This window comes from Balaenoptera physalus (genome assembly GCF_965194825.1).
Source record: "Balaenoptera physalus genome assembly, chromosome: 16".
Classification (NCBI taxonomy): Eukaryota; Metazoa; Chordata; class Mammalia; order Artiodactyla; family Balaenopteridae; genus Balaenoptera; species Balaenoptera physalus.
In genome coordinates, this window is record NC_138898.1 from 37,018,114 (window position 1) to 37,042,438 (window position 24,325).

The 24,325-nt window shown below is 37.9% G+C and overlaps 1 protein-coding gene across 1 annotated transcript in view; it reads right to left on the reverse strand.

Annotated features, from left to right (window-relative positions):
- TMX4 (thioredoxin related transmembrane protein 4) overlaps positions 1 to 24,325 on the reverse strand; it is a 41,257-nt gene that overhangs the window by 15,673 nt on the left and 1,259 nt on the right. Inside the window, exons 2-5 of the mRNA XM_082428235.1 lie at positions 17,731 to 17,846; positions 8,917 to 8,962; positions 7,116 to 7,244; positions 170 to 215 (exon numbers count right to left, since the gene is read on the reverse strand). Of these exons, the coding sequence (XP_082284361.1) occupies positions 170 to 215; positions 7,116 to 7,244; positions 8,917 to 8,962; positions 17,731 to 17,846 (337 nt within the window). The remainder of the gene's footprint in view (positions 1 to 169; positions 216 to 7,115; positions 7,245 to 8,916; positions 8,963 to 17,730; positions 17,847 to 24,325) is intronic.

Below are 24,325 nucleotides of genomic sequence, written 5' to 3' on the forward strand. Positions count from 1 at the left end.
AAAGACACATTTCCACTGTGACCCCATGTAAGAGTAGTTGTGTGGCTTAAAAAGAAAACGGAAATTATAAAACCATTTATAAGTGTTATTTTCCAATTATTTAGAAGCTACCTTCTCACTCTTAAAAAACCCCTCTGCCAATATAATAATAAAGGGCATATTTACTCACCCATATCTTGCCAGAGATGCTAAAAAGACCAGCCATTCCAGACATCCTAAAAAAATAAAGAGGAGAACCACTGGTGATGTATAGTATTAAAAAAAACAAACACAAGATTCAAGTCACAAGGACTACTCCTCCACTTCTTGCAATACATTGCCCTCTCTCCTGGATTCACTTCCATCCTTACAGAGCTTAGACCCCATGGTCACCATCTGAATTACTCTGCTGCAAATACGGTCAAGTCCCTGATCCTTTCTCCCTGCATGGTGCATGCCTGGCGAAATCCCTAACCCTGAGCAGCTGAATGTCTCTGGGGAAAAATCACGATCTCCCCTCACAGCCACAAACCTCAGCGAGCCCTCAATACGGCCCAGTCCCACTGTAATCTTTTAGGCTCTTACCTGAGATGATAGCTCATATCCTTTTCTCTCCCTTCAAACTTTACACACCCTCCCCTCCCCATGCACTCTCAGCTAACAAACACTCCTTGTCTGTCACTGCAAAATCAGAAGCCATTATGTGATCTCTCTTATCTTCCCAGCAGCAAATCTGAGCCTGGTGTACAACTGCATCCACCTTCTCCTATTGCAACAGAGAAAGTCTACCTGCCTGACCACAGTCCAAACCCCCCACTCGTGCCTTGGACCCCATCCCTTCTGTCTTGCTAATGACTTGGTTTTTCCTGTCATCCCATTTCCTGCATCAGCAATTTCTCCCTCTCTGCTGGATCATTTTCATCTGCATGAAAACATGTTCTACCCTCTCTCATCTTTTGAAAAGAGCATCACTGGACCTCAGATGGCCCTCCAGCTTAGCTTCACAAACTTCTCCAAAGAGAAGCCTACGCTTGCTGCTGCTTCTTCCTCACCGTATCTTTAACCCATTCAAATCTGGCTTCCATCCCCACTACTGCACTATCACTCCTTGTCGAGGCCACAATGACATCGCATTGCTTCACTCAATGTCTTTGTCTCAGACTTGATCTCCCTTAACCCCTTGGTAACATGGGACACAAGTGACTATTCCCTCCTTCTTGAGCACCTTTTACTTGGCTTCTAGGAAACTGTGTACCCTCGCCTGTCCTCCTGCCTCACTGGTACTCATTTTGAATTTCATTTTGCTGACTCCTTCTCTACCCAACTTCTTAACTTTGGAGTGTCTTGTGGCTCAGGCCCAAGCCCTTTTCTTTTTCTCTCTCTCTAGGTGATCCCCTTCCTTCTAAAACTTTAAATACCATCTATATGCCTTGTATTTGTGTTCCTGAATTCTCCATGGAGACCCAGCTCCATGCATCCAACTTGACAGCTCTACAAGGAAGTCTGCATCTCAAACTTTACATGTCCAACACTGAACCCTTGATTTTCTCTTGCTCAAATCAGTAACTGGTACCAAGACCATCAAGTTCTCAAACCAGAAACCAAGGAGTTTTGTGTGTGTGTGTATGTGTGTGTGTGTGTGTGTGTGTGTGTGTGTGTGTGTGTGTGTTTGTGTGTGTGTGTGTGTGTGTGTGTATGAATCTTCCCTCTCCTTCACCTGAGCAAAGTTTACCTTTAAAACATATTTTATTTTTAATAGTAAAACAATTATTAAAACATTTTACAACTACATTTACATCATATACAAATCTAAATTTCATTTAAAAGTATCAATTGATAGTGGTGTTGGATTCACATTAGCAATCACTACATGATCAAAGAGAGTGCTTTCCTTTGCTTTATTACACAGTTATTTTTATTGAGTTAACTACTCAAGTTTCAGACTGCTTTATTTTTTTTCTCCAGGTATACTCCTTTCTTTAGGGCTCCTAAAGCTTCAAACAATTGTTCCTTCCTATCTTTAAACTCAGTCCTGTCTCAGTTTAATTCAACATCTATTAGCAGACATTGATTTCAATGTTATTCTTCTTAGCTATTATTATGACATACTGGGAAACAAAAGAGGCATCAAAGAAGCTTAACATTTACCAAGTGTTTTTTATTTATTAGGGGCCAAGATTAGCACTGAATCTCAGTCTTCAGGGAAGAGCTGCGAAAGTGAAAACTATGATCTCATCTTCCATTTAGAGACTAAAAAGCCTGCTGTAAGTGGGCTCTGAGTGATGCTAAGTTTAATCACCTGGTTAACCAGTGACTGAGACAGACCTCTCCAGTGGAAATGCAGTTTTCCCTTGGTAATGGGTAGGTCATTTGTGGGGTGATATGTTGGCACCATACGAATACCCATTACCCCACAATCTTCTGCCCAAGAGTTTTACATCTATTGATGACAATGGCCCTGGTCGGCCATCATGCTACTTTCATGCATCCACTCCACACGATTCCTATAACATTTAATAAACTGTAATATTATACTTATGTTCGGTATTCGGAAGGCATCTTAAGTTGTATGGCACTTAATTTAAAAGGCTTTAATGGCCTGTTCAGCAGTCACTTGTTAACAGCAGAACTATAATTTTATTAGCGCCAGCTTCCAAGTCTGTAGTCGTTCCCAACTTTGGCTGCTCCTCAGGCACACGAGGCTGCCCCACCAGTACCAGTGTAATCAGAGTCTCTAGGATGGCAGCCAGGTGGCAGTAGTTTTCAAAAGTCCACAGGTGATTCCCCTGGACAAGCAAGGATGCGAACCACTGCTCTCAATCATAGTAATGGCATTTCTTACCACTTCAAATTCAGAAAGGTACAGCTTTGGCGAGTCAATAAGCTGGCTTTACAGTTCTCTGAAAATGCGAAGAAACTGCAACACTGTCAGTTTCCGCTAGAAAACTAGTGCTCTTGAAACTCATAATTCCTTAAGAAGAATCCAACATCACAGACGTTAAGCCACACTGCATGATTTTTGGGAAATCGAGTCCAGAATAAGGCATGTTTTCTGCCCAATTCTCAAAGAGATCACACTAATATTGTATAAGTGATTAAGAAGGGCCCAGACCTGGAATCCACGACAAAGAAATGAAGCTGATAATTTGGTGGAGGGAGCAGAGATGGCAGCAGCCTAATTTTGCCTACGGGGTCCAAAAGTGGCCTCAAGTAAGTTTCCCTCAGAGAAGAAACTGACATCAGCATGAAATACTAATGATACTCAGATATTTCAAATCTACCCCTAAGCCATTTTTTTTCAACCAGAAATTTACTGCATTTCCCAAACTACACAAAAGTAAAAGTTTCAAATAAGAGCCCAACCATCAGTCATGTCCATCTTTCTGGCAAAAGTCACACAAAAGGATGATGGAGAGAACATCTTTACAACAGTTACACACTTCAAAACCACAAGCACCCAACCCAAGGGCATGTTAGCTAGAATTATGTAAGATTCACCTTTTAATCATGTCCTGTGTCCTGCCGGGTCCAGTAAGGAGGGGTCTCACCCAGCTGGTAGGCCAGGTGTGACAGTCAAGCTCCTCCTTCCCCCACCCCCACCCCCGGCCCCCTGCCTATTGATGAATGTCCCTGAGGCTGAGTGTTGAGAGGGAGGAGCAGACAAGTGGCCCAGGCGGGCAGCGGGAGGAAAGTCTTGTTTGTATAACAATGACAGTGACGCTCATGACAATGGGACTGCTCAAGCTCAAACCGTGTCAACAATGAGGATACAGAGCCTTAGCAAGACTGAAGACGTGAGAATCTATTTGTTGGCCCTGAGCGGGCAGCAGCCGGAAAGTGAAAGTGCCACTGGATCCCTCTCCCTCTCCTCTGCATTACAGCTCCCATCTTACCTGGTCCATCATAAGGAGGGAGGCTGGGTCAAAGGGTGGCCCAGAGTGGCAGGGATGCCAGGAGGGGACAGAAGGAGCTCTGGGGTGAGGAGTGAAAAGAGAGAAAAGCCTCACAGGCACTCCGGCCACCAGCTGTCAGAGGTTCTCCAGGCCAGGCCAAACTACAGGTAGGGAAGCCCCGAGCAAGGGGAGCTGAAACCCGAACACGGTCAAAGTGATGACTGAAAACGCTTAATCCCTCTGTCAGTCAAAGAAAAGCTGCTGTGTCTTCAGCCCCCCATTACTAAGGAGGCCCAGCACATTATTGGATTCTGGGTACTGGAGAAAAATGCGTGCCTCATTAAAGAGGCCTTGCCAGTCACAAGGAAACAGAGCACCCATGGGTGCAGGTGCCTGGCCCTGGTATCTCAGTTTTGCATGAAGCGGTGGCAGCTGCTCTTTGGGAGGAAATCTCTCTCACTTCACCACCTGAGGCAAAGCTGCTGGCAACAGGGTCTCCATTTAGAGGCTCCCCTGAGTGCCTGAGGGGGCTCTCCTAAATGCCACCAGTGATGTGCACCACAGCACCGCCACTGTTCAACCTCAGCACCCACTCTGCACGGCCACCAGTGGTGGCCCCGCTCAGCAGGCAAAACTCAAGGCCATTCTCACTGCAACAGGATGAGGCCAACCTGCAATGCTGACCTCAACCATGTCCCACAGGAGGAAGTCAGAATCTTATTTCAGTCTATTATCTATTATAACCCGCCCAAAGCAGCTTAGAGCAACCTGCTAATTTTTGTCATCACCAATAATCACAGGGGGAGAAAGGCCACCCCCACCCCACTAGAGAGGCCACTCCCACTACCTGCAGCCCAAAGGGGCACAAGGCACTTCAGTTAGGTTTTGAAGCCCCCATTCCATTGGTCTGGGTGGGGTCAGATGGGTATAATAATAGGGCACTGTATTTATGATTTTTAAAAAGAGTTCTTACCTTTAACAGACACATACAAAAATATAATAAAATGACACATTTGGTATCTGTTTCAAAACAATTGATTAAAAAAAGCTATAATTTGATGATCATTATAGGTGGGTAAAGGGTACATGGGGCTTATTGTACTATTTTCTGTACTTTTATGTATGTTTTAAAGTTTCCATAATAAAAAGTGAAAAAAAAATTGAGTTCTTGTACAAAAATATAGAACAAAGTGGCTCATACCATTATGATTTGTGTATGATTTTACATGTTACAAGCAAAATAACATGTTGCCTTAAAATACTACTAGAATATAATAAGGAGAAAAATGCAGATGGATGAATTCCTAAAAATGCCACACATCCACTGGTAGCTACAATTTCCAAATTCAATACATCATTCCCAAGATAAGTTAAAAGGCAAACATTTTAAAAGGAAGGTCTGAAAAACATACATTTTTCAAAGGATCACCTGCAAGTTTAAGAATTAATTCCAAGTTTTCTACATTCTCCGAACTCATAAAGTCTCAAAAATCCTGTGGATCAGTCCCTTTTCCAGCCCACTTTCCAACCTTCTGAAATATGAAACCCGTACACCATCCAGTGACACCTCCAATTAACAGCTGGGTTGCCACGCTATACTTCTCGGCTGAAGGCCCAGATTCCTACCCAAACACCTTGCGCCACCATGGCTTCTTTTTAGCAAGGTCTGCAAGGTCCAGTGACTCAAAATTTCCCTCAAAGTCTCCTTAACTGGCTGCGGCCATTTTGGCAAGCTTGTCTCACGATGACCCCCGCAGGGGCCCGGCGCGGTGGGACGTGGAGTGGCAGGCGTGCTGCCACCGGCGCGAGCTGGCTTCCAGCACGTGGGGCAGATGTTTAAAACATATTTTGGATCCACCCATTCTCTCCATCCCCACTGCCACCACGCTGATCTGCACTGCCACCATCCCTGGGCTAGACTCTGAGACAGCCTTCTACCTGTCTCACCTCTCCACGCGGCCTTCCCCACTCTCTGCTCACCACGTGCGCTGCTGACATCCCAGCTCCTCACTGGCCACAGGCCTGCATGACCTGCTTCCTGCCCTCCTCGCTTTCTCAGTTTACACTACTCTCCCTCCCTTTCACTGGCCACCTTTCTGCTCCTCAACACACCAAGCTCTTTCCGATTTGGGGCCTGTGCGGATGCTATACCCGTTCCTGGGAACGTTCCTCCCCTGCTCGTCACCTGGTTGGGCCATGCTGTCTTTAGATCTCACTTGCAGTCCTCCCCTCAGAGCGACCTCTCCTAGCCCCCATCTAATGCAGGGCCACACTCCCACAGTTAGTCCCTGACTTAGTAAAGGTTTGTTTTTTGTTTTTTTCTGAACAGTCCTTATCTAGACTATGATTCTTTACATCCTTAGTTTTCTTCTTAATCTGTCTTACTTTAAGTCACCCCAGGAGAGCAGAGGGGTCACATCTGTCTTGGTCACTGCTGAACATCTAGCACCTGAAACAGTATCTGCATAAAATCAGTGCTCACATATTTGCAGAATGAAATGCCACAGGTGAGCTGCTTTTAGAATAAGCCATGTATTTCCTATAAATGCTACCAGATTACTTATTCCTGAAATATGGCATGATTTGACCCTATTTCAGCAGGGATAGTCCTTACATTTATATATACTAATATATAAAATAATTATACTAATAATTATATTAGTATAATATATTAATATAAAATTAATTACAAATATGACAATTCATTCAGAATTAAAACTGTGAAAAAGTTATTATGGCTTGGCCTTATCTGTCTCACCAAGCATTATACAGTTTGCCATTATGGCCAAAAGTTACCCCAGCAGTATTCTGCTAGGCAGCCAAAGACACCATCAGTCTTATTTTCCACACAGATACATGAGCAATTCCTTCATGAACTATAATTCAAGAAACAGTTGCTCCTCTATCTTATGAATAATTTATAAGGAAGGAAGGATGGTAAATGGTGTTCAATACCATATTTTGTAAAGAGAAAACAGGTGACATGGTGCAAAAGTTAGAGGAGAGGATTTGTGTAACCCACCTGAATCTGGGTACTTAATTCCCAGTATCCTAACAACCAGATGAAACGTATGTGGGTCACAAAACCAGAAACACAACATGGGCCAAGCATGGGCGTGTGTAGTCTGGGTAACCAGAAGTGAATATGAAGAAAAATGTAGACTGTCAAGGTCTATGGGTTGTTAATTGTTGTTGAGACCTTCTGTTCTATTAATAACACCTTGTCATTAAAAAACAAGTTACGTTAGAGAAGCCGGGGATTTCCAGCCAGTCAGAGGCTCAACTGATCGCCACTTCTTCTCTAAGATATAGTTCTGCAGGTCTTCGTAGACTCCTGGGCCACGGTAACGGCGGAATATCCCATCTTTTGCACTATAAATTATAAAAACAAATAGAAAATAAATCCATTAAAATATCAAGTATTACAGACAATGAAAATCAAAATAACTATTGGTTTTACATGTGAACTCCACTCTGAATTTTAACTTGGCTCAAATGAAGAAAAAGAAACATTATAGTTAGGCACAAGTCAGAAAGCATGCATAAATACTTATCTAGTACAAATGAGGAATTCCAAAACAGACAGTATTAAATATTCTATTTTATTACTGCACAATTTGTGCAGTAATAAACTGCAAAGACTATAAGCAAAGTCCTTGGCACCGTCTAATCTGCCAAGTTACTTTTTATTATTTTTGCTACCAATTATTCCCATTTTTCTCTAATAGCAGCAAAACAGCAATTGTTATCAAGTTTTAAAAAAATTGTATCCACATTTCCAATCTATGTCATCCAAGTCCCTCCTCTGAAAATTAACAAAACGCCTCTTAGTCTCACATACGCCTTTGGTCTTCCCTCCCTCTCCCTTTCTTGCCAGTCAAGCTTCCTAGAGGAGGAGTCTACACTTGCCATCTTCTCCTCTTACATTACTCATTCAATACTCCTGCACTCGGGGGTCCTGCTTTCATGACTCCATGGAAACTGCTCATATTGGAGGTCTCCAATGACTCTTAAGCACCATATCCACGGAGCACTTTTCTGCCATTTTTCCAGGGTGTGTCATTGGCACTGTCCACTACTGAGCCCCCCTTCCTTCCTCCCTTCCCTTGGCTTTTATGACATGAGCTCTCTGGACTTCTTCCTACTACTCTGTCCATCCCTTCTCAGTTCCACACTCCCTGTTTTCCTTTGCAGATGTCCTAATGGTGGTCAACTCAGGTTCTATCCTTGACCTGCTTCTCTTCCCATTGTATCTATTTCTCATTGTCTATATTTCTACTGTTATCTAAACCCCAGTATGTATCTCTAGCCTAGATCTTTCTTAAGAGCTTTAGATCCTGACATCAAACTATCACCTAAACTTCCCCATTTGGAATTAGCATAAACCCTTCACATTATCTTCTCTATTCTGGCCTCTATCTTCCAAACTTCACCTTATTCTAATGGCTCCTCAAAAGCTTTCACTAGTTAAGAATGGCCCGTTGGTAAGTCATCACAGGCTCCTTCTTCCTTATGGCTAATCAATCACCAGTTCCAATGATCCCATCTCCTAAGTATCTCTGGAATCCATCCCTGTCTTTCTCCTTCCCCCCCCCCCGCCCCCACTACCTAAGCCTCTCTAGCCCCATCACCAGGATGATCCAGCTGTATCCCATGGGCCAGCCACAGAGAACTAGTTACAGTTCTCTGAAGGTATCTCCTTTTCTCCTGGGCTTTTCCATGATACATCCTCTATCTGGAAAGGCCTTCTCTACCTTGCCTGCTTAACCTGTTCCTTCCTATCTATTAAAAATCATCCCATCTTTTACATCATCAGAAAAATCTTCTTTGACCTCCTCACCTATCTGCTACCTGAAATTAGGTTCCTTTCTCTGCAGCACCCCGAGCATCCCTCTCTTCTAATCACTATCATTCAGTGCAGACCAGTCTTTCTCCCTTCAAATGCTAAGCTGAATGAGTGACAGTTATGGAAAACAACTTAGAATACTGGTACACATCTACTCATTTCTAATCTTTGCAAAACCAGAAAATTATTTGAACTTACTGAAAAAATGCTGGGAGGGTAGTGACAAAGAAGCGGCCACTCAAACCTACAAGAAGCATAGACAAAAAAGTTACAAGTCAAACTCAGACTAAACCAAGCATCTAACTTAAGGTGCAAGAACAAGCAGCCTTGAGCTTGTTCTTACAACCACATTAGTAAAATCCTTCCCATTACTGAATCACATTTAATATTTTTTTTAAAATAAATTTTTACCCATTTTTATTTACCTAATACTTTCTAGTAACTGACATACAACTTGCTTATCTTCGATGTTTTAAACTGGAGTTTTCTGGCTTGTGTAATACTTAGAATTATATGGTGGCTGAAAGGATAGGTTTTAGAGACATGCAATCTGGGTTAAACAACTAAATTCTCCATTTACTAGCTTTGTGTCCTTAGATACATTACTTAACCTTTCTGAGTCTTGGTTACCTCATCTGTAAAATGGGGATATAAAAGCCTAACTGAATTGTTCTTAAGTTATATTAGATCATTATATCAAGTGTGTAGCACATAGTAAAGGACTCAATAAATAATAATAGGTATTATTACATCAGTCATACATTTAAAAAATAATAAGGAATATGAAATAATAAGTTATGTATAATCTTTGCACATTTATAAAACTGCAAGTACTGTCAAGGGATTCTATGTACATTAAATAGATTTTTTTCAATTTGTCTTGGCAAACCTTTACTGAACACTAACTACATATCAATTGTTATGCCAGGTACACGTGAAGACAAAGATAAAGAAAACCCTTAGTCACTCAACAAATATTTACTAAGCTCCTTCTTTGTTCCAGGGACTGTGATAACTATTCAAGATATAAATAAACAAAAACACGTACAGTCTAGTGGCAAAGGGAAAAACTTAATCAAAATAATCACAACCATGACTACAAACAGAAATTGATGATATTAAGAAAAGGGGCATGCAACAAAAACCTGAATGATATAGGAGTAATGAGCATAATGCTCTATAAATGTTTACAAATAAATAACATTTATGTGGGCACCAAAAGTGAGTAAGCCTGGTTCTGGCAAAGAGAAGCAAAGCTGAAGGCCCTCTCTGGCCAGCGTGGAAAAATGAGACATTATTTTCACCTTTCTCAGCACTTCTGCTTTTCCCATTGAAGAACAATCTGGACAAAATCAAATAGCTATTCAAATAAAGTGGCTCAAATTTTACATCTCTCCTGTCTCGCTTGCAATTTGAAACACTGAAGCTTTACTTTTAATAACATGGGAAATTTGCTTATACCCATTCTATAAGTTAAATCTATATTCAGTATAATAATTTATTAATTAATGATGAGTTTTCCCAAAAAACAATTACTATTTTTTTCTGATATCAAACAAGGTAGACTCTAAAACATCCCTATGGCACTTAAAAGAAAAGATAGTATTCTGAAGGTAATAAAAATCAATTTACAAAAAGAAACATTTACTACATACACTTATCATTGTACATCTGGGGGAAAAACAAAAAAAGGTTGTACTGGCAGTTACAAAAACACATGTGACCTGAGAAGTCCACTGAGGGCTTAACAAGCATGTTCACCTCTAACGTTGTTTGGAAATACAGCCCAGCAGGGGAACAAGGGTATCTTTTAATAAATTTCCAATGCTAAATTACTAGGGGAAAAAGCATTGGTAATCCTAAACTATTATATGCTTTAAGCTTAAAATAATTATTGCAAACAGTTTCATCTCATTTCTCTCCTAGCTAGAGATTCTTATGACCATTCAAAAATTTTATCTAAGGAGTTACAGTATTAAGGAATTATGCTTTGTTTATATGGCCTTTTAAAGTAGAATGAACAGACAAATAGCATCCCATCACTACCCCAAGTTTCTATTTAGATTTTATTTTTATCAGAATAAATAGGATTCCTAATAAATGTTAGGTATCACTGAAAGCAGTATTTTTAACTTGTTCTTCAAAATCCTTCATGTGATCTTGGTCATCATTGGCCATGGCAATAAATAAAAAATAAGTAAATCTTAAAAGTCATTCATAAAACATTAAATTATACAAAATCTTAAAAGTAGTTCATAAAACGAAAAGACAACCCTCAGAATGGGAGAAAATATTTGCAAACGAATCAACGGACAAAGGATTAATCTCCAAAATATACAAGCAGCTCATGCAGCTCAATATTAAAAAAAACAAACAACCCAATCCAAAAATGGGCAGGAGACCTAAATAGACATTTCTCCGAAGAAGACATACAGATGACCAAGAGGCACATGAAAAGCTGCTCAACATCACTAATTATTAGAGAAATGCAAACCAAAACTACAATGAGGTATCACCTCACACCAGTTAGAATGGGAATCATCAGAAAATCTACAAACAACAAATGCTGGAGAGAGTGTGGAGAGAAGGGAACCCTCTTGCACTGTTGGTGAGAATGTAAATTGATACAGCCACTATGGAGAACAATATGGAGGTTCCTTAAAAAACTAAAAATAGAATTACCATATGACCCAGCAATCCCACTACTGGGCATATACCCAGAGAAAACCATAATTCAAAAAGACACATGTACCCCAGTGTTCACTGCAGCACTATTTACAATAGCCAGCTCATGGAAGCAACCTAAATGCCCATCGACACACGAATGGACAAATTAGATGTGGTATATATATACAATGGAATATTACTCAGCCATAAAAAGGAATGAAACTGGGTCATTTGTAGAGACATGGATGGACCTAGAGACTGTCATACAGAAAGAAGTAAGTCAGAAAGAGAATAATATCGTATATTAACGCATATATGTGGAATCTAGAAAAATGGTACAGATGAACCATTTGCAAGGCAGAAATAGAGACACAGATGTAGAGAACAAATGTATGGACACCAAGGAGGGAAACTGGGGGGTGGAGGTGGTGGTGGGATGAATTGGGAGATCAGGATTGACATATATACACTAATACGTATAAAATAGATAACTAATAAAAACCTGCTGTATAAAAAAAAAAAAAAGTAGTTCATAAAACACATTAAATTATACAATATGAATTTCCAGATTCATGAGCCAGCTTACCTGGGGTTAAACTCCACTTCTGTCTCTTATTAGTTTTTAATATGAGACAGTTAATTTAAACTCTCTGGGCTTTAGTTTTCTTATTATAAACGGGCATCACAATTTCTATCTTGCAGTATTGTAGTATTAAGTGATTTTATATTTATGTAGCACATAGAAAACAGGGTCTGATATATAAGCACTAAATAAATGCTATTAATTTCTTTATTTAAATCTCTGATTCAAAGTTAGAATAAAATAAGAGGATGTAACAAACACTAATTTAGTCTTAAGTGCTTTGGAAATTGTGCCTTATTTTGGATAACATAACTTAAAATTTTATAAATAAATGTACCCATGAAAATCAATGTGAAAATAAAAAAGAAACACAGTGATGGATGGTCTCTGAGATTTCTGCATCTTTCTCATTCAGGCTAGACGGTACAACAGCACACTTGTTCCCCAAATGGCTACATTAAAGGGCTTAAGAAATTTATAGTTTTTGATATGAATGTCTTCTAACTTTTAATACTGATACTATGAAATGTTAAGGGAGACTTTCATCATCTGAAAAGTTAAACCATGACCACCTTGGAACAGAGAAGTACCATGTGAGGTTGTGGCTTTACGATTTAAAAACAAGTATGGATCTTAAAGAATTATAACAGGGCAGCAGCTCATTTCAAGGTTTGCATAATGGTTCACTGACACAAACTTCAGAAAGTATGGAAGAAACAAGCACACCTCAAATACTTAAAGAGACAAAGTTTGACTGCAAGGTCTCCCAAAATTTCTACAGTACCTTTTATACTTTAAGGGTAACATCCACTTTAAAATGAAGACTGCACTGCAGCATAAAATGGCATTAATCCAAAATGCAGAAAAATTTTTAATTTCTTATTAGCAAGCTTATCTTAAACACATATAGCAAAAGAAAAAGAAGAATTGAAGATTAGAGAAATAAAATTTATGGCAGGGAACTAATTTCATATGCAAAAGCACAACAGAAATTATTTAAATTTAATATTAAGAAAATGGGGACAGCTACCAGCTTTTGTTCTATCATTTATTAGCTGTGCTATTTTAGGAATGTTACTTAACCTCTCTGAGCCTCAGTTTTATGAGTAATAATATATAAATAGTTTGCTCTTCCTAGGATTGTAATGAAGCTAAAATGTATGTAAGTGCTTAACACAATTACAGGCTGAAGTAAATGCTTACTAAATGTTAGTTATTATTTTTTAAATTAATTTTTATTAGAGTATGGTTGCTTTACAATGTTGTGTTAGCCTACACTGCAGAAAAAATGAATCAGCCATACACATACTGATATCCCCTCCCTTTCATACTTCCCTCCCATTTAGGTTACCACCGTGCATTAGGCAGAGTTCCCTGTGCTTTACAGTATGTTCCCAGCAGTTGTCTGTTTTATACATAGTATCAATAACGTATATGTGTCAATCCCAGTCTCCCAATTCCTCTCTCCCTACCCCTTTCCCCCTTGGTATCCATACATTTGTTCTCTACGTCTGTGTCTCTATTTCTGCCTTGCAAATAAGATCATCTATACCATTTTTCTGGATTCCACATATATGAGTTACTATACGATACTTGCTTTTCTCTTTCTGACTTACTTCACTCTGTATAACACTCTCTAGGTCCATCCACGTCTCTACAAATGACCCAATTTCATTCTTTTTTATGGCTGAGTAATATTCTGCAATGTTAGTTATTATCACCAAAGAGAGAAGTAGAAGGAAAACAATCAAAAAAAAAAAGTAGAACTAATCTTACCTTTGAAATTGAAATAAAGTTGTCAGTATAATAGAATACAAAAGACTAAGTTTTACACTTATAAAATTAAAATATCAACACTAACTAAAGTACAGTAAACTAAATTGTCTTCTATAATAAATTAGTGGCTTTAAAGACAACAGTTATTCTTGGCCATGGTAGGGGTCTGGTTTACCTCTCATCTAGTGCAACAGCCATGGGTGTTCTCTGAGCAGCTGCTCTTTTCCTGTCTTGGACAACTAAGCTCATCTGCATGGAACAGAAGGTTCAAGTATATACTCATTAAATTTAATTTTCCAAAGTCAACTCAACTGAAACATCATCTGGCCTATGCAGTATTAAACAGGCAATATAATGCAATCTAATCTAAGGCCTGTGCTCTCCTTGACTTCTACATCTCAGCTGTAAAAATGCAGTGTCTTTATAATCCTGAAATCTTATTTTCTATTTCAAATACCTAAAAAAATCTCTTATTAGATATACCAATGGAAGAGTTACAGGCATAACTAAAGAGTATGCATGAACACCTCAAAAATTCTTGCTTTCCCTTCTCCTTAAAAAGGGAATGAAATTATCCCTTACTAGCATTCCTGTGCACAGCAGCCCTGATGAAAGATACAGTAATGCAGATCTGTATCCAAATATCAATCTGTATACAGAAATATCGAGTAAAGAGCTCAGCCATGGGGAAAATAATATCATTTCAACGGTTTCCCACTCATTCAGTAGGTAAGATTTTGCAAAAATGAAGTAAATACTTAAATAGCTTCCAAGAATAGGGACAAGCTGCCCCAGAGGTTTGCCACATAAGACATGTTCTCTTCATTCAGCTTTCAGGACCCCCTACTTCTCCATCTCCTTCCTGCTTCACTGGCTTCTCCTTTCCTGCTGCTGGAACTTCTTTTCTTCTAAATGTTGGAATGCCCCAGTTCTCAATCCTCAGAACACTTCTCTGCACACACTCCCTAGGTAATCGCAATTCGTCCCTTTGCTTCAAATACCATCTACACTGATGATCCTTAAATGCCTATCTCTAGCTCACCTCTATTCGGATTTCTATCAAACATCTCGAACTTAAACCCTGTCCCAAACCTGATCCTCCTTCAGTCTCGTCCATCTTCTTTCTTTTCACCAAGTGCTACAACCAATCTACTGGGAAATCCTTTAGGATATTCCACCCAAATGCCGTATCTCCAATCCAGCCACTTACCACTGCTGCAACTAGTCCACGCCACCATCCTCTCCACTCTGGGCTACTGCATTAACCTCTGAACTTCTCTTCTTGCTTACACTTCCGACCTCCTACAGACAATTTTTCACACAGCCAAATGAATACTTTTAAAACATGAATCAAATCATGTCACTCCCGTGCTCAAAACCTTCCAGTAGCTTCCTTTCTATCATACTTGGTATAAAACCTAAACTCCTTGCCATGGCCAACAACAGCCTAAATGGTCTGGTCCCTAGCTCCTTCTCCAGCCCCATTTGTCTCAAGGACCCCACTGGCTATCATATTGTTTCTCAAATAAGCCAAGTACTCCTACCTGCACATGCTGTTTGCTCTGCCTGGAATGCTCTTCCCCTAAACCTTGTTGAAATTCATTTCCTTAATTTGTCAAGACTTACAGTCAAACAGCCCTTCCCTGGACATCCTATTAAAACAGTGGCTCCCACCATTTTCTACATTTTTACCCTGCTTTCTTTTTCATCATAGCCCTTACTACCACCAGACATTATTTCCCATTTTTCTTTTGTGATTGTTTATCCCCTTCACTAGAATGTAAGCTCAATGAGGAGCCAGGTCTTTTCTTCCTTATTCACCTGCACCATTATTTACCTGCATCATTCGTCTGTATCACTGCTATCCAGAACAGGGTCTGGTGCATGATATCAACTCAAAAATTGGCTGCATAAACATATTATTTCTTTTTTTTCATATTATTTCTAAATGCTATTAAAATATTATTTGAAAGCATTAGGTTTGTAATTTAAAGTAAAATTATACACATAAAATAGTATAATCTAAAGTGAAATATTCTCTAGGCCACTCAGTCATGTGTGTAGAATTTTGGCTCCTAATTTTTACTTATCAGTTACAGGTTTTCAGTTGTTATCATTTAAAAGAATTCTAGAGCCTCTACTTTAAAAAAACTGAGACACAAAACCACCACATTTTGTTTTTTGGACTTTGTTTCTTCACTATTTTCACAGGACATCAGACCAAAGACTTTTTTTCTTCTTCTTAGGTTTTATACTTACATAAATACTATGAGTCAATGATAAATTTGCTTTTAAAATATTTTGTCATAATTTCTCTTACTTCATTATCGAAAAAGCATTTCATCCATTCACAATGGAAAAATAGTTTATAAGTCTACATTTTAGGAGGAAAGACAGTATTCAGTTAGACTTTAGATCTGTGAATCCATCACAAAGCTAACTGTTTAATTCGTTTAATTCAAATCATGCTGTGAATTCACGGCAGGTATGCCAAAAAGCTGAAATGGGAATAGGCCAGCTGCATTTCTAAGAAACTCATCATAAAATGTGTCTGGTGCCCACAAATTAACCTGATTTCATTGGACTCAAACTATTAAAAACACAAAAACAAGTTTACCACAGATATGTCATTGCAATGATTTAACCTCCAAGCAGGAAAACTAATTATAATAGCCCAAATCATGCACTAATAACTATAATTGTCCATCTCTAAATAGCAGATAGGTAGAAGTGGTTTTGTTTTAAATGCTTAAAAAGGTGGAGGCTTGAGTACTCATGGCTTGTAGTAGAAATCTCTCTCCATGGGTTTGTCAACACATAGATCTTAACGGACACCATTCATTTTGTTGTCTCAGTAACTGGTAATTCGTTATTTTGTGTTTATTGAACTCACAGTTATTACAGAGAAGGAATAGCTACATTTCCACACCTACCACCTTTTTCCCCCTTGTGAAAGGATGCAATAGGTAGAAATTAAATGTAGATAGGAAAACAATTACTTATAAAGTTTTAAAATAGTCAAATTTGAGATTTAAATCATAAAAACCCAACTTTTCTCAATTTATATATAATACACAAAGTTACACAAAGTTATTTTTAAACTATAAATACAAATTTATTGTGTGTATCTTTTCAGAATTAAAGTCTCCTTTATCTCCCTCTTTTGAAAAATTATATCATTAACAACTAATAAATGTAGATGGTGACAGAATTAGAAATTTACCATTCTGGAGCTCTTAATAAAATATTTGATTCAGGTAAGATCATCACAGATCTTAAAAGCCCAAAGTATCACCCCACAGATTACTTTCCAGCTACAAAGTGGGGTCTTTTCTTTATAATTGAGATGTTCAGTGTCATCACCTTAACCAAATGATCAAATTCAACATCACTAATAGTGACAGTACATGTCTTATGATGGGATACAATATAAAGTCACAGCATCACCTTTCCATGAATGTCTAATCCAAATCATGCCTTTACACTGAAGTTCAAGTTTACAGAAAATATAAGAACAAGTTAAATGTCACCATAAGGAAACATCTAGGTAAATCCTTGGCCTGTTCTCTTCAGAATAACAATGGCATAGAAAAAAATGGAGGACTATTCTAGATTGACAGAGACGAAAAACACATAACAACCAAATGTAATTGGTGAACCATGATTGGATCCTGGTTTAAAAAACTATAAAAAGTCATGTGGGAAATAATTAGGGAGATTTTCATATGCTGAAGTATTGAAGAGTGAAGTCTCATGATGTCTGCAACTTATTTTCAAATGACTTAGCAAAAAAAAAAAAATATATACACATATGTATGTGTAAATACAAACACAGACAGATGCAGATATGCTAAAATATTATCTTGATTTTAGGTGGTTAGTTCATGGGTAATCAATATTCTAGTCTTCCAACTTTTCTGCATGCTTGAAAAAATTAAAATTAAAAGCAACTAACTTTTGCATTTAATGTTCAACATTTACAGTACCTGGTTCTTGAATGACATCCACCTTCCCCACACTGATCTGAAGTATTTCACCATTCTTTGCAAAAGTCTCCCATTCTGAATCAGTCTGCTGACAGGATGGACACCAAGGGGCATAACTATAAAAGAATAATAGCTAATCAATATACATACATGAAAAATACCTGTAAAACAAAATAGAGAAATAGAGTATTTGACAAAATAAATTCTTAACTAAAGGGAGACACAAATGCAAGTTTTCCCAAAGTCATTAGACAAAGAAAAACAGAAGCACATTTCCCTCCTAGAATTTAATATAAATATTATGAATATCAATTCCCTGGGAAAAAATTAGCCAAAGTTTAAGATTTTTCACAAATTACTGTAATACTTAAAAGTATTTTATTTCAATGTTATTGCTACAATCAACCCAAATTTTATCACCTTCCAGATAGTTTTTGATATTTGAGGGTGAACACTGTTTTGAAAGTGCTACTAAAGGAGAACAATTTTCACAAGGGTGCCCCTAAACTAGCCAAACCAGTTTCAAATCCATCAAAGCTACAAATCTGATGAGCAAAGACCACAAGATCTGCTAGTGGGTCCCCAAGAATGAGTCATTTCCAAAGATCTGTGGCAGCTCTGAAACATTTCGAGAAAGAAAGCAGAAGCTATAGGCTAAACCAACTCTACTTGACACTTAAGAATTAGAAGAACCTGTGTCTTCAATCAGAACTCTGTTTTTTACATTAATTTTTTTCATTCAATAAACATGAACTGAACACCAACCAAGAAGCTGAGGCTACAGCTGTGAACAAGACAGATGTGCCTCCTCTCCTTAGGGAGTATACAGTCCAAAGAGGTAATTAAAAACCAGGTGGCAAATGTGAGTATAGAAAAGATGCTATAGAGACACAGACGCTGGGTGATCTCAGAAGGGCCCAAAGAGAAAGGAGCAACTGTACTAAGATCTAAAGGAGAAGAAACAGAGAGGGATCAAGGAATGTTCTAATCTAAGCAGAGAGAACAATATGTGTGAAGGTGCAGAGCACTGAGCATTTAAATAAAGTTGTATAAAGAGTTAGCACTCTATTTGAAGCTCCAGGGTTAGCCCTAAAGAGGTAAGAGAATTATGATCAGATTCACATTTTGTAAAACTCACCCAGCAGTTCTGTGGATAATGGATCAGGGAAGAATACGATGGAAGCAAAGAGAATAGGTGGAAGGCTGGCCCTCTCTAGCTCTATCTTTAAAAAAGACTAGTATAGCCAATTCCAAGATCATTCTAAAAGGTCATTAATCTTCCCATTATAGCTCACTGTCCAATCCCTGAGGTCCAGGAGACATGGACCAGAGAACATGGTCCGAGAACAATCTGCTGACATGACATCTTTGAATGTGGATTTTTCTATAAACACTTGTATCCCTACATTTCCAAGGCAAAGTATATCCTGGTATACAGTAAGTGCCCAATAAATGTTTGCAGAATACATAAATGAACAAACTTGAAAGAAAATTATATTCTTCATCTGAGAAAATAGTTATTTTCTACATATTTTCTAAATATCCAAATGGCAGAGGAGACTGGGGCAAGCAGTTGGTAAACTCTAGGGAAAAAAGGAACATTTTATTATTAAGTACATTTCAATAGGCATTTCAATATATTGGATAAGAGTTCTGCTGGAGGCATCAGAGAGACCAATTACAAATTAACCATGTGTCTTTGAGCAAGTTAATAATCCTTCCATGCCTCAGCTTTCTCAACTGTAAAATGCGATAATAACAGCAGCTACCTTAGAAGGTTATTGAGAGATTAGATGACACATGTAAAGCAGGCACATATTAAGAAAATCATTAATGTAAATGACATTTGTAATATATGCCTGGTTTCAGAGACATTTTTATGATGCATTAGCTCATCTGAACCTTATGGCCTCACTGTTGTAAGGCAACAAGGCAGATTCAGAGAGACTTGCTGACGGTCACTTCAGACCACACAGAGCAGGAACACAGATGGAGGTATTTGTGTGATAAAAATGTCCAAGGAAAATAAGATCCAACAGAGAAAGACAGACAGAAAGACAGACAGTAGGAATAAGAAATACATTACCAAAAAAAAGGAAGAAATTTTGAGGTACAGTTTAATGAACTTCAGATCCTCTTTGCTTTGTTTCCCTAGAACTGTTTCTGCATACAACACATTTGCTATATCAGTAATGATTAAATCATGCAAATTTCATCATTTTAAAAAATCCTAGTCCCTAATCTCTAGACAGACTATTATATAAATTGGGAATTTGGTGAAATTGACCCTTAAAATATACAAATGCCACTGAGATAATTTTAGATACTCCATTTTCTTTGTAGCTGTTACCCACTGGTCTGTGGCACTGTTAATGCCATTATTTCTAAGATTTAATCAGAGTTTATTGTGTTGGAATGTACCAAGGTCATCCGTTAACCTAGTGTGTTCTTTTGGTGATGGAGATAAACCAGCCCTGAGTCTCAGAAGTGGGAATTGGTCCATTGTTGTTGCAACTTTTTAAACTATTAGTATTCTTTTGTATCTAAAAGATAGTCATTTAGAATCTACTATGACACCTGCTAGAGAAATTTCACTAGAATGAACACTCCATGAAGGCAGTGACTGGTGCATTGCCTGTACCTAGAAGAGAGCCTGGAACGTTCTAGGTCACAGTAAATATTTATTACATCAATGAACAAAGGGGAGGTGATAGTGATTATCCTTAGTACCTAAGAAAATATATACAGCTGTTTCCTTCAGTGATATACTAGCTCTTGATTAAAGAACAATTAAAGTCTATTATTCATTCATTCACTGAGTCAAAAAGTATTTATTGAACACCTAGAACTTGACAGTTATTAAGGTTCTGTAGCTAAACAGGAGGAGGAAAAACTTTGTTCCTCTACTTAAAAGCTTATCATCTAGAGGAGGAGTAAGACAAAAACCAAGTACAAAAACATATAAATTAATTTATAATTATAAGTTGTGATAAGGCCATGCTAGATACAAACAAGAAAGAATTTTCCTGGGTGGTTGGGGTACAGAGAAGGCAGGGCACCTGTATGAATGGTAAGGAGTGTCAGGAATGAACTCAAAGCGATGTTCTTCGTTTGCAGAAATTACAGAGATGCTAAGTCATGGGTGGACCTCTGAATCCCATAGGGAAAAGGCTTCCCCTTATATGGGTCAGTGTGCAGACCAGCTGAGAGCGTAAGCATGAGTCAGCCAGGCTCTGTGCCTTCCTCCAGGCTCCCCCACTATACAACTACTCTCCTCAGCTTGCACTGGGGATTGCAAAGCTCAGGCCAGCATTCTAGTTCTGGTCTTGCCCACCACTTACTAAGGATATGGTTTAAAGCTTTAACCTTCCAAGTTTTCGTCTCCTTTAGTTAATGAGAATGAGAATAATAATTCTGCACCAGATTTCTGGGATGCTCAAATTCTGAAAGAGGGCATTCTGAATTGCTTACACTGATGTAAGCAATGTAACCATTTACTGTGATTGAAGTGATGATGACGACGATGGAGAAGATGTGGATGATTACCCTTTGTGGAAACAATCTGAAATCAAATACTTCTATGTTAGCCTATAAGCTCCTCTTTTGCATGCTTTTAAATACCCATAACAGTACCTAAGGCAGTGGTTTCCAATCAGAGGCATTTGGAAATGTGTATAGGGGATGGAGGTTTAAATATTTTTGATGTCACATGACTACTAGAATGTTATGCGCAGGGGCCAGGGATGCCAAAGGTTCTGCAATGTGTGAGCCATCCCCACATATCAAAGAACTGTCCAACTCAAAATGCTAATAGTACCCTGGTGAGAACCACTGAGGAATGCTCAAGAGAGAGGAAGCATTCAACAAACATTTGCTAAATAAACAAATGCTACCTATGCTACTTATTTCCTTCACAGCACAGCAGACTGCCCGTCCCTTGAAATCAAGAAATGTAATTTATTCACCTTCATTTTCCCAAGTCCCCAACCCTGAACCTGACACATAACAAGCATTTAATGACTATCTCTTATACATTCAATCAACAAATCACCACTATCGATGAAACTGCAAGAAATTATAACTATTTGATATGGGCAAGTTAAGGCAATGATGTTCTCTCCAAGTATAAGAAGGATACTAGAAAAACAACGCTAAAACCAAGAGATCCTAGGGAAATAAATGAGGCTTTTCTCCATCACCAGATGACTAGTTTCAATTTTGAAACATGATCATCCCAAGAACAAAGTCAGAAAAAATATTGCTTTATAAAGATTTCTATGCCTTAGAGATAAACTATTTTAACCCAAAGACATATTTTTCCTCTAGGTAACAGTTTAAAGTATGTGGGTCAAAATTAAGCTTTGTAGGTATCTACTTATGTCTTTGGGGTAAAAAAGCCACCAGAACAGCATTATATTGTATATTTTTGTGTTTCAAAAGAACAAAAGTAGTATTCTCAAGCACTGATATGATGGGAACCAAGCAAATGTTTAAAACAGCAAAAGGTTACAAAGCAACTGAAGGAAGAATAGTATGAAACAATGGAAAGAGAGAAAAGAAAACATCAGAAGGCCTTTTAAAGATTAGATAATCTTCCCTAACCCAAGAAAGGACAAACTTTTCAACAGAGGTTAAGAGGAAGAAAGCACAGCAAACCAATTATAGAGACATGGCAGAAACAGGGGTAAAAAGTATAAAAGAATGTATGAAAGCAAATAAGAAGAGAAAAACTGAGTGTACAAAAAATCCACCGAATTAAAGAAAATGTTAATAGTAGTGGGAGAATTTTTCAGGTTTTAAAAGGTTTCAGAATAAAAATGGTGAATTACTGCAAATATAGTTTTAGCTGATATTTCTCCTTAACAGAGAAGTGCTTTTTTTAAAAATTGAAAATTCAATTGCAAGAATACAAAAAATTGTTTGAAAGACAAAGAAAACATAACAAATTAAATTTTACATTAAGGACTTTTCATGTCTCAGAGCAGAGAAACACTGCTATGTCCTTCAAAATAAATTATTGATACCAATCTAACCAGGAATTGTATTATAGGAACTTTGTATGAAGTGGGATCAAAAAGAAAAAGTCCCCAGAGGAGAGGTAGCATATAAACAAATGAACAAGAAAAGAACTGTCATTCAAAGTAATGTTAAAATTTTAATATTATCAGAAAGCCTCCTAACTTGCTTCTTTTGAGAAGTTAAATATATCATCACCTGTGGATCCCTAACAATCTCCATTTATTATGACCAGTTCATCTGAACAAAGTACTAACATAGGAGCAAGTATTAAGACATTTTGTTTTCCTGTTATAGACACCAGAAAAAAAAAATCTGATAACTTATTGGATGTTTGAAAGAATTCCTAGAAATTTATAGGCTTATAGTAGTACTGAAGATATAAATTTTATTTTTTTAAAGTGTTGGATTTTGTCAAAGGGAGGAGGAATATCACAAATAAAGAGCCACAATTTTCTTCAGGACGAGCACTTAGCTTCTGGAATTTGGAGGTAATGGTTCTTTCCTTTCTAGCCGCACTTCATATCAACCTATTCTGAAGTGTACTCAATGAAAAGAACTTCTAAGATCTCAAGTATCTACACAGCTTACTTTCGGTTACAAGTATCATCTTGAAGAACAGCCCAAACATAACTCCATACAATGGACACATAGCAAGCTTACAACAATTGATTACTACACCTCAGCTTGTACATTTATGAAGTAAAATTTGAACCATCAACATAGCCATGAGTTGTTGGCTGTTGCTTGTTTATAATCCTAACTTGGCTTACGCTTACCTGAGCTTTAGTGTTCTTAGTTTTTACTTAAAAAAAGTAAAAAAAAGAACATAGCTACTCCAAAAGGAATATAAAGGAGTTGAGGCCATTAAACATAACAAGTCTTTTCTGCTTTGACCTTCGTCATGCACATACAGAAACTCAGTTTTAATCAGAAAACTGACATCTAGAAAACCTCCATTGTACAAGCACCTACTAAAAAAACAACTTTCTGTAGTACTAGCTGATAAAACAGTCTCTCTAAAACGCTTGCAATTATTACAAACATGACAGTCCTGTTATGCTTACTTTAAAATTTTCTCTCTTAAATAGAAAATGACCTCATCTCTATTCAAAGTAGTTAATTTTAATCAGTGCTTCATGTCTACAGATCTCTTTAATAATTTCATTGATTTATTATGATACCAAAGGCATTTTACTTTGAGGTCTAAAATATCCCCTGCTTTGTGACCAAAAGGTAAATACTTGTTTGAAGCAGTACTGTGCATTATGTTCTTTGAACAATGTAATCTACTAGGTGACTTACAACTTTTGGGCCTGAGTCAAACTGAGGTTTTCAGTCTATAGAATAATCTGTTTGCAATCTAAATTCAAAGAATCAAAATTCAGTCTTAAGACAAATGAAGGAAAATTTCAATTCTGTGAGAGTCTGTGTCCTCAACGCAAAATTAGTTAACAGATATTAGCAATCAAGTATGTGTATCATCTGAAAACCACAGGCTAAGGAGATGTGGTCTCGGTGATTATTTCTTCAGCCATTCTCCATTTTCCTTACAAGCCCCCCACGATGGTCTCTCTAG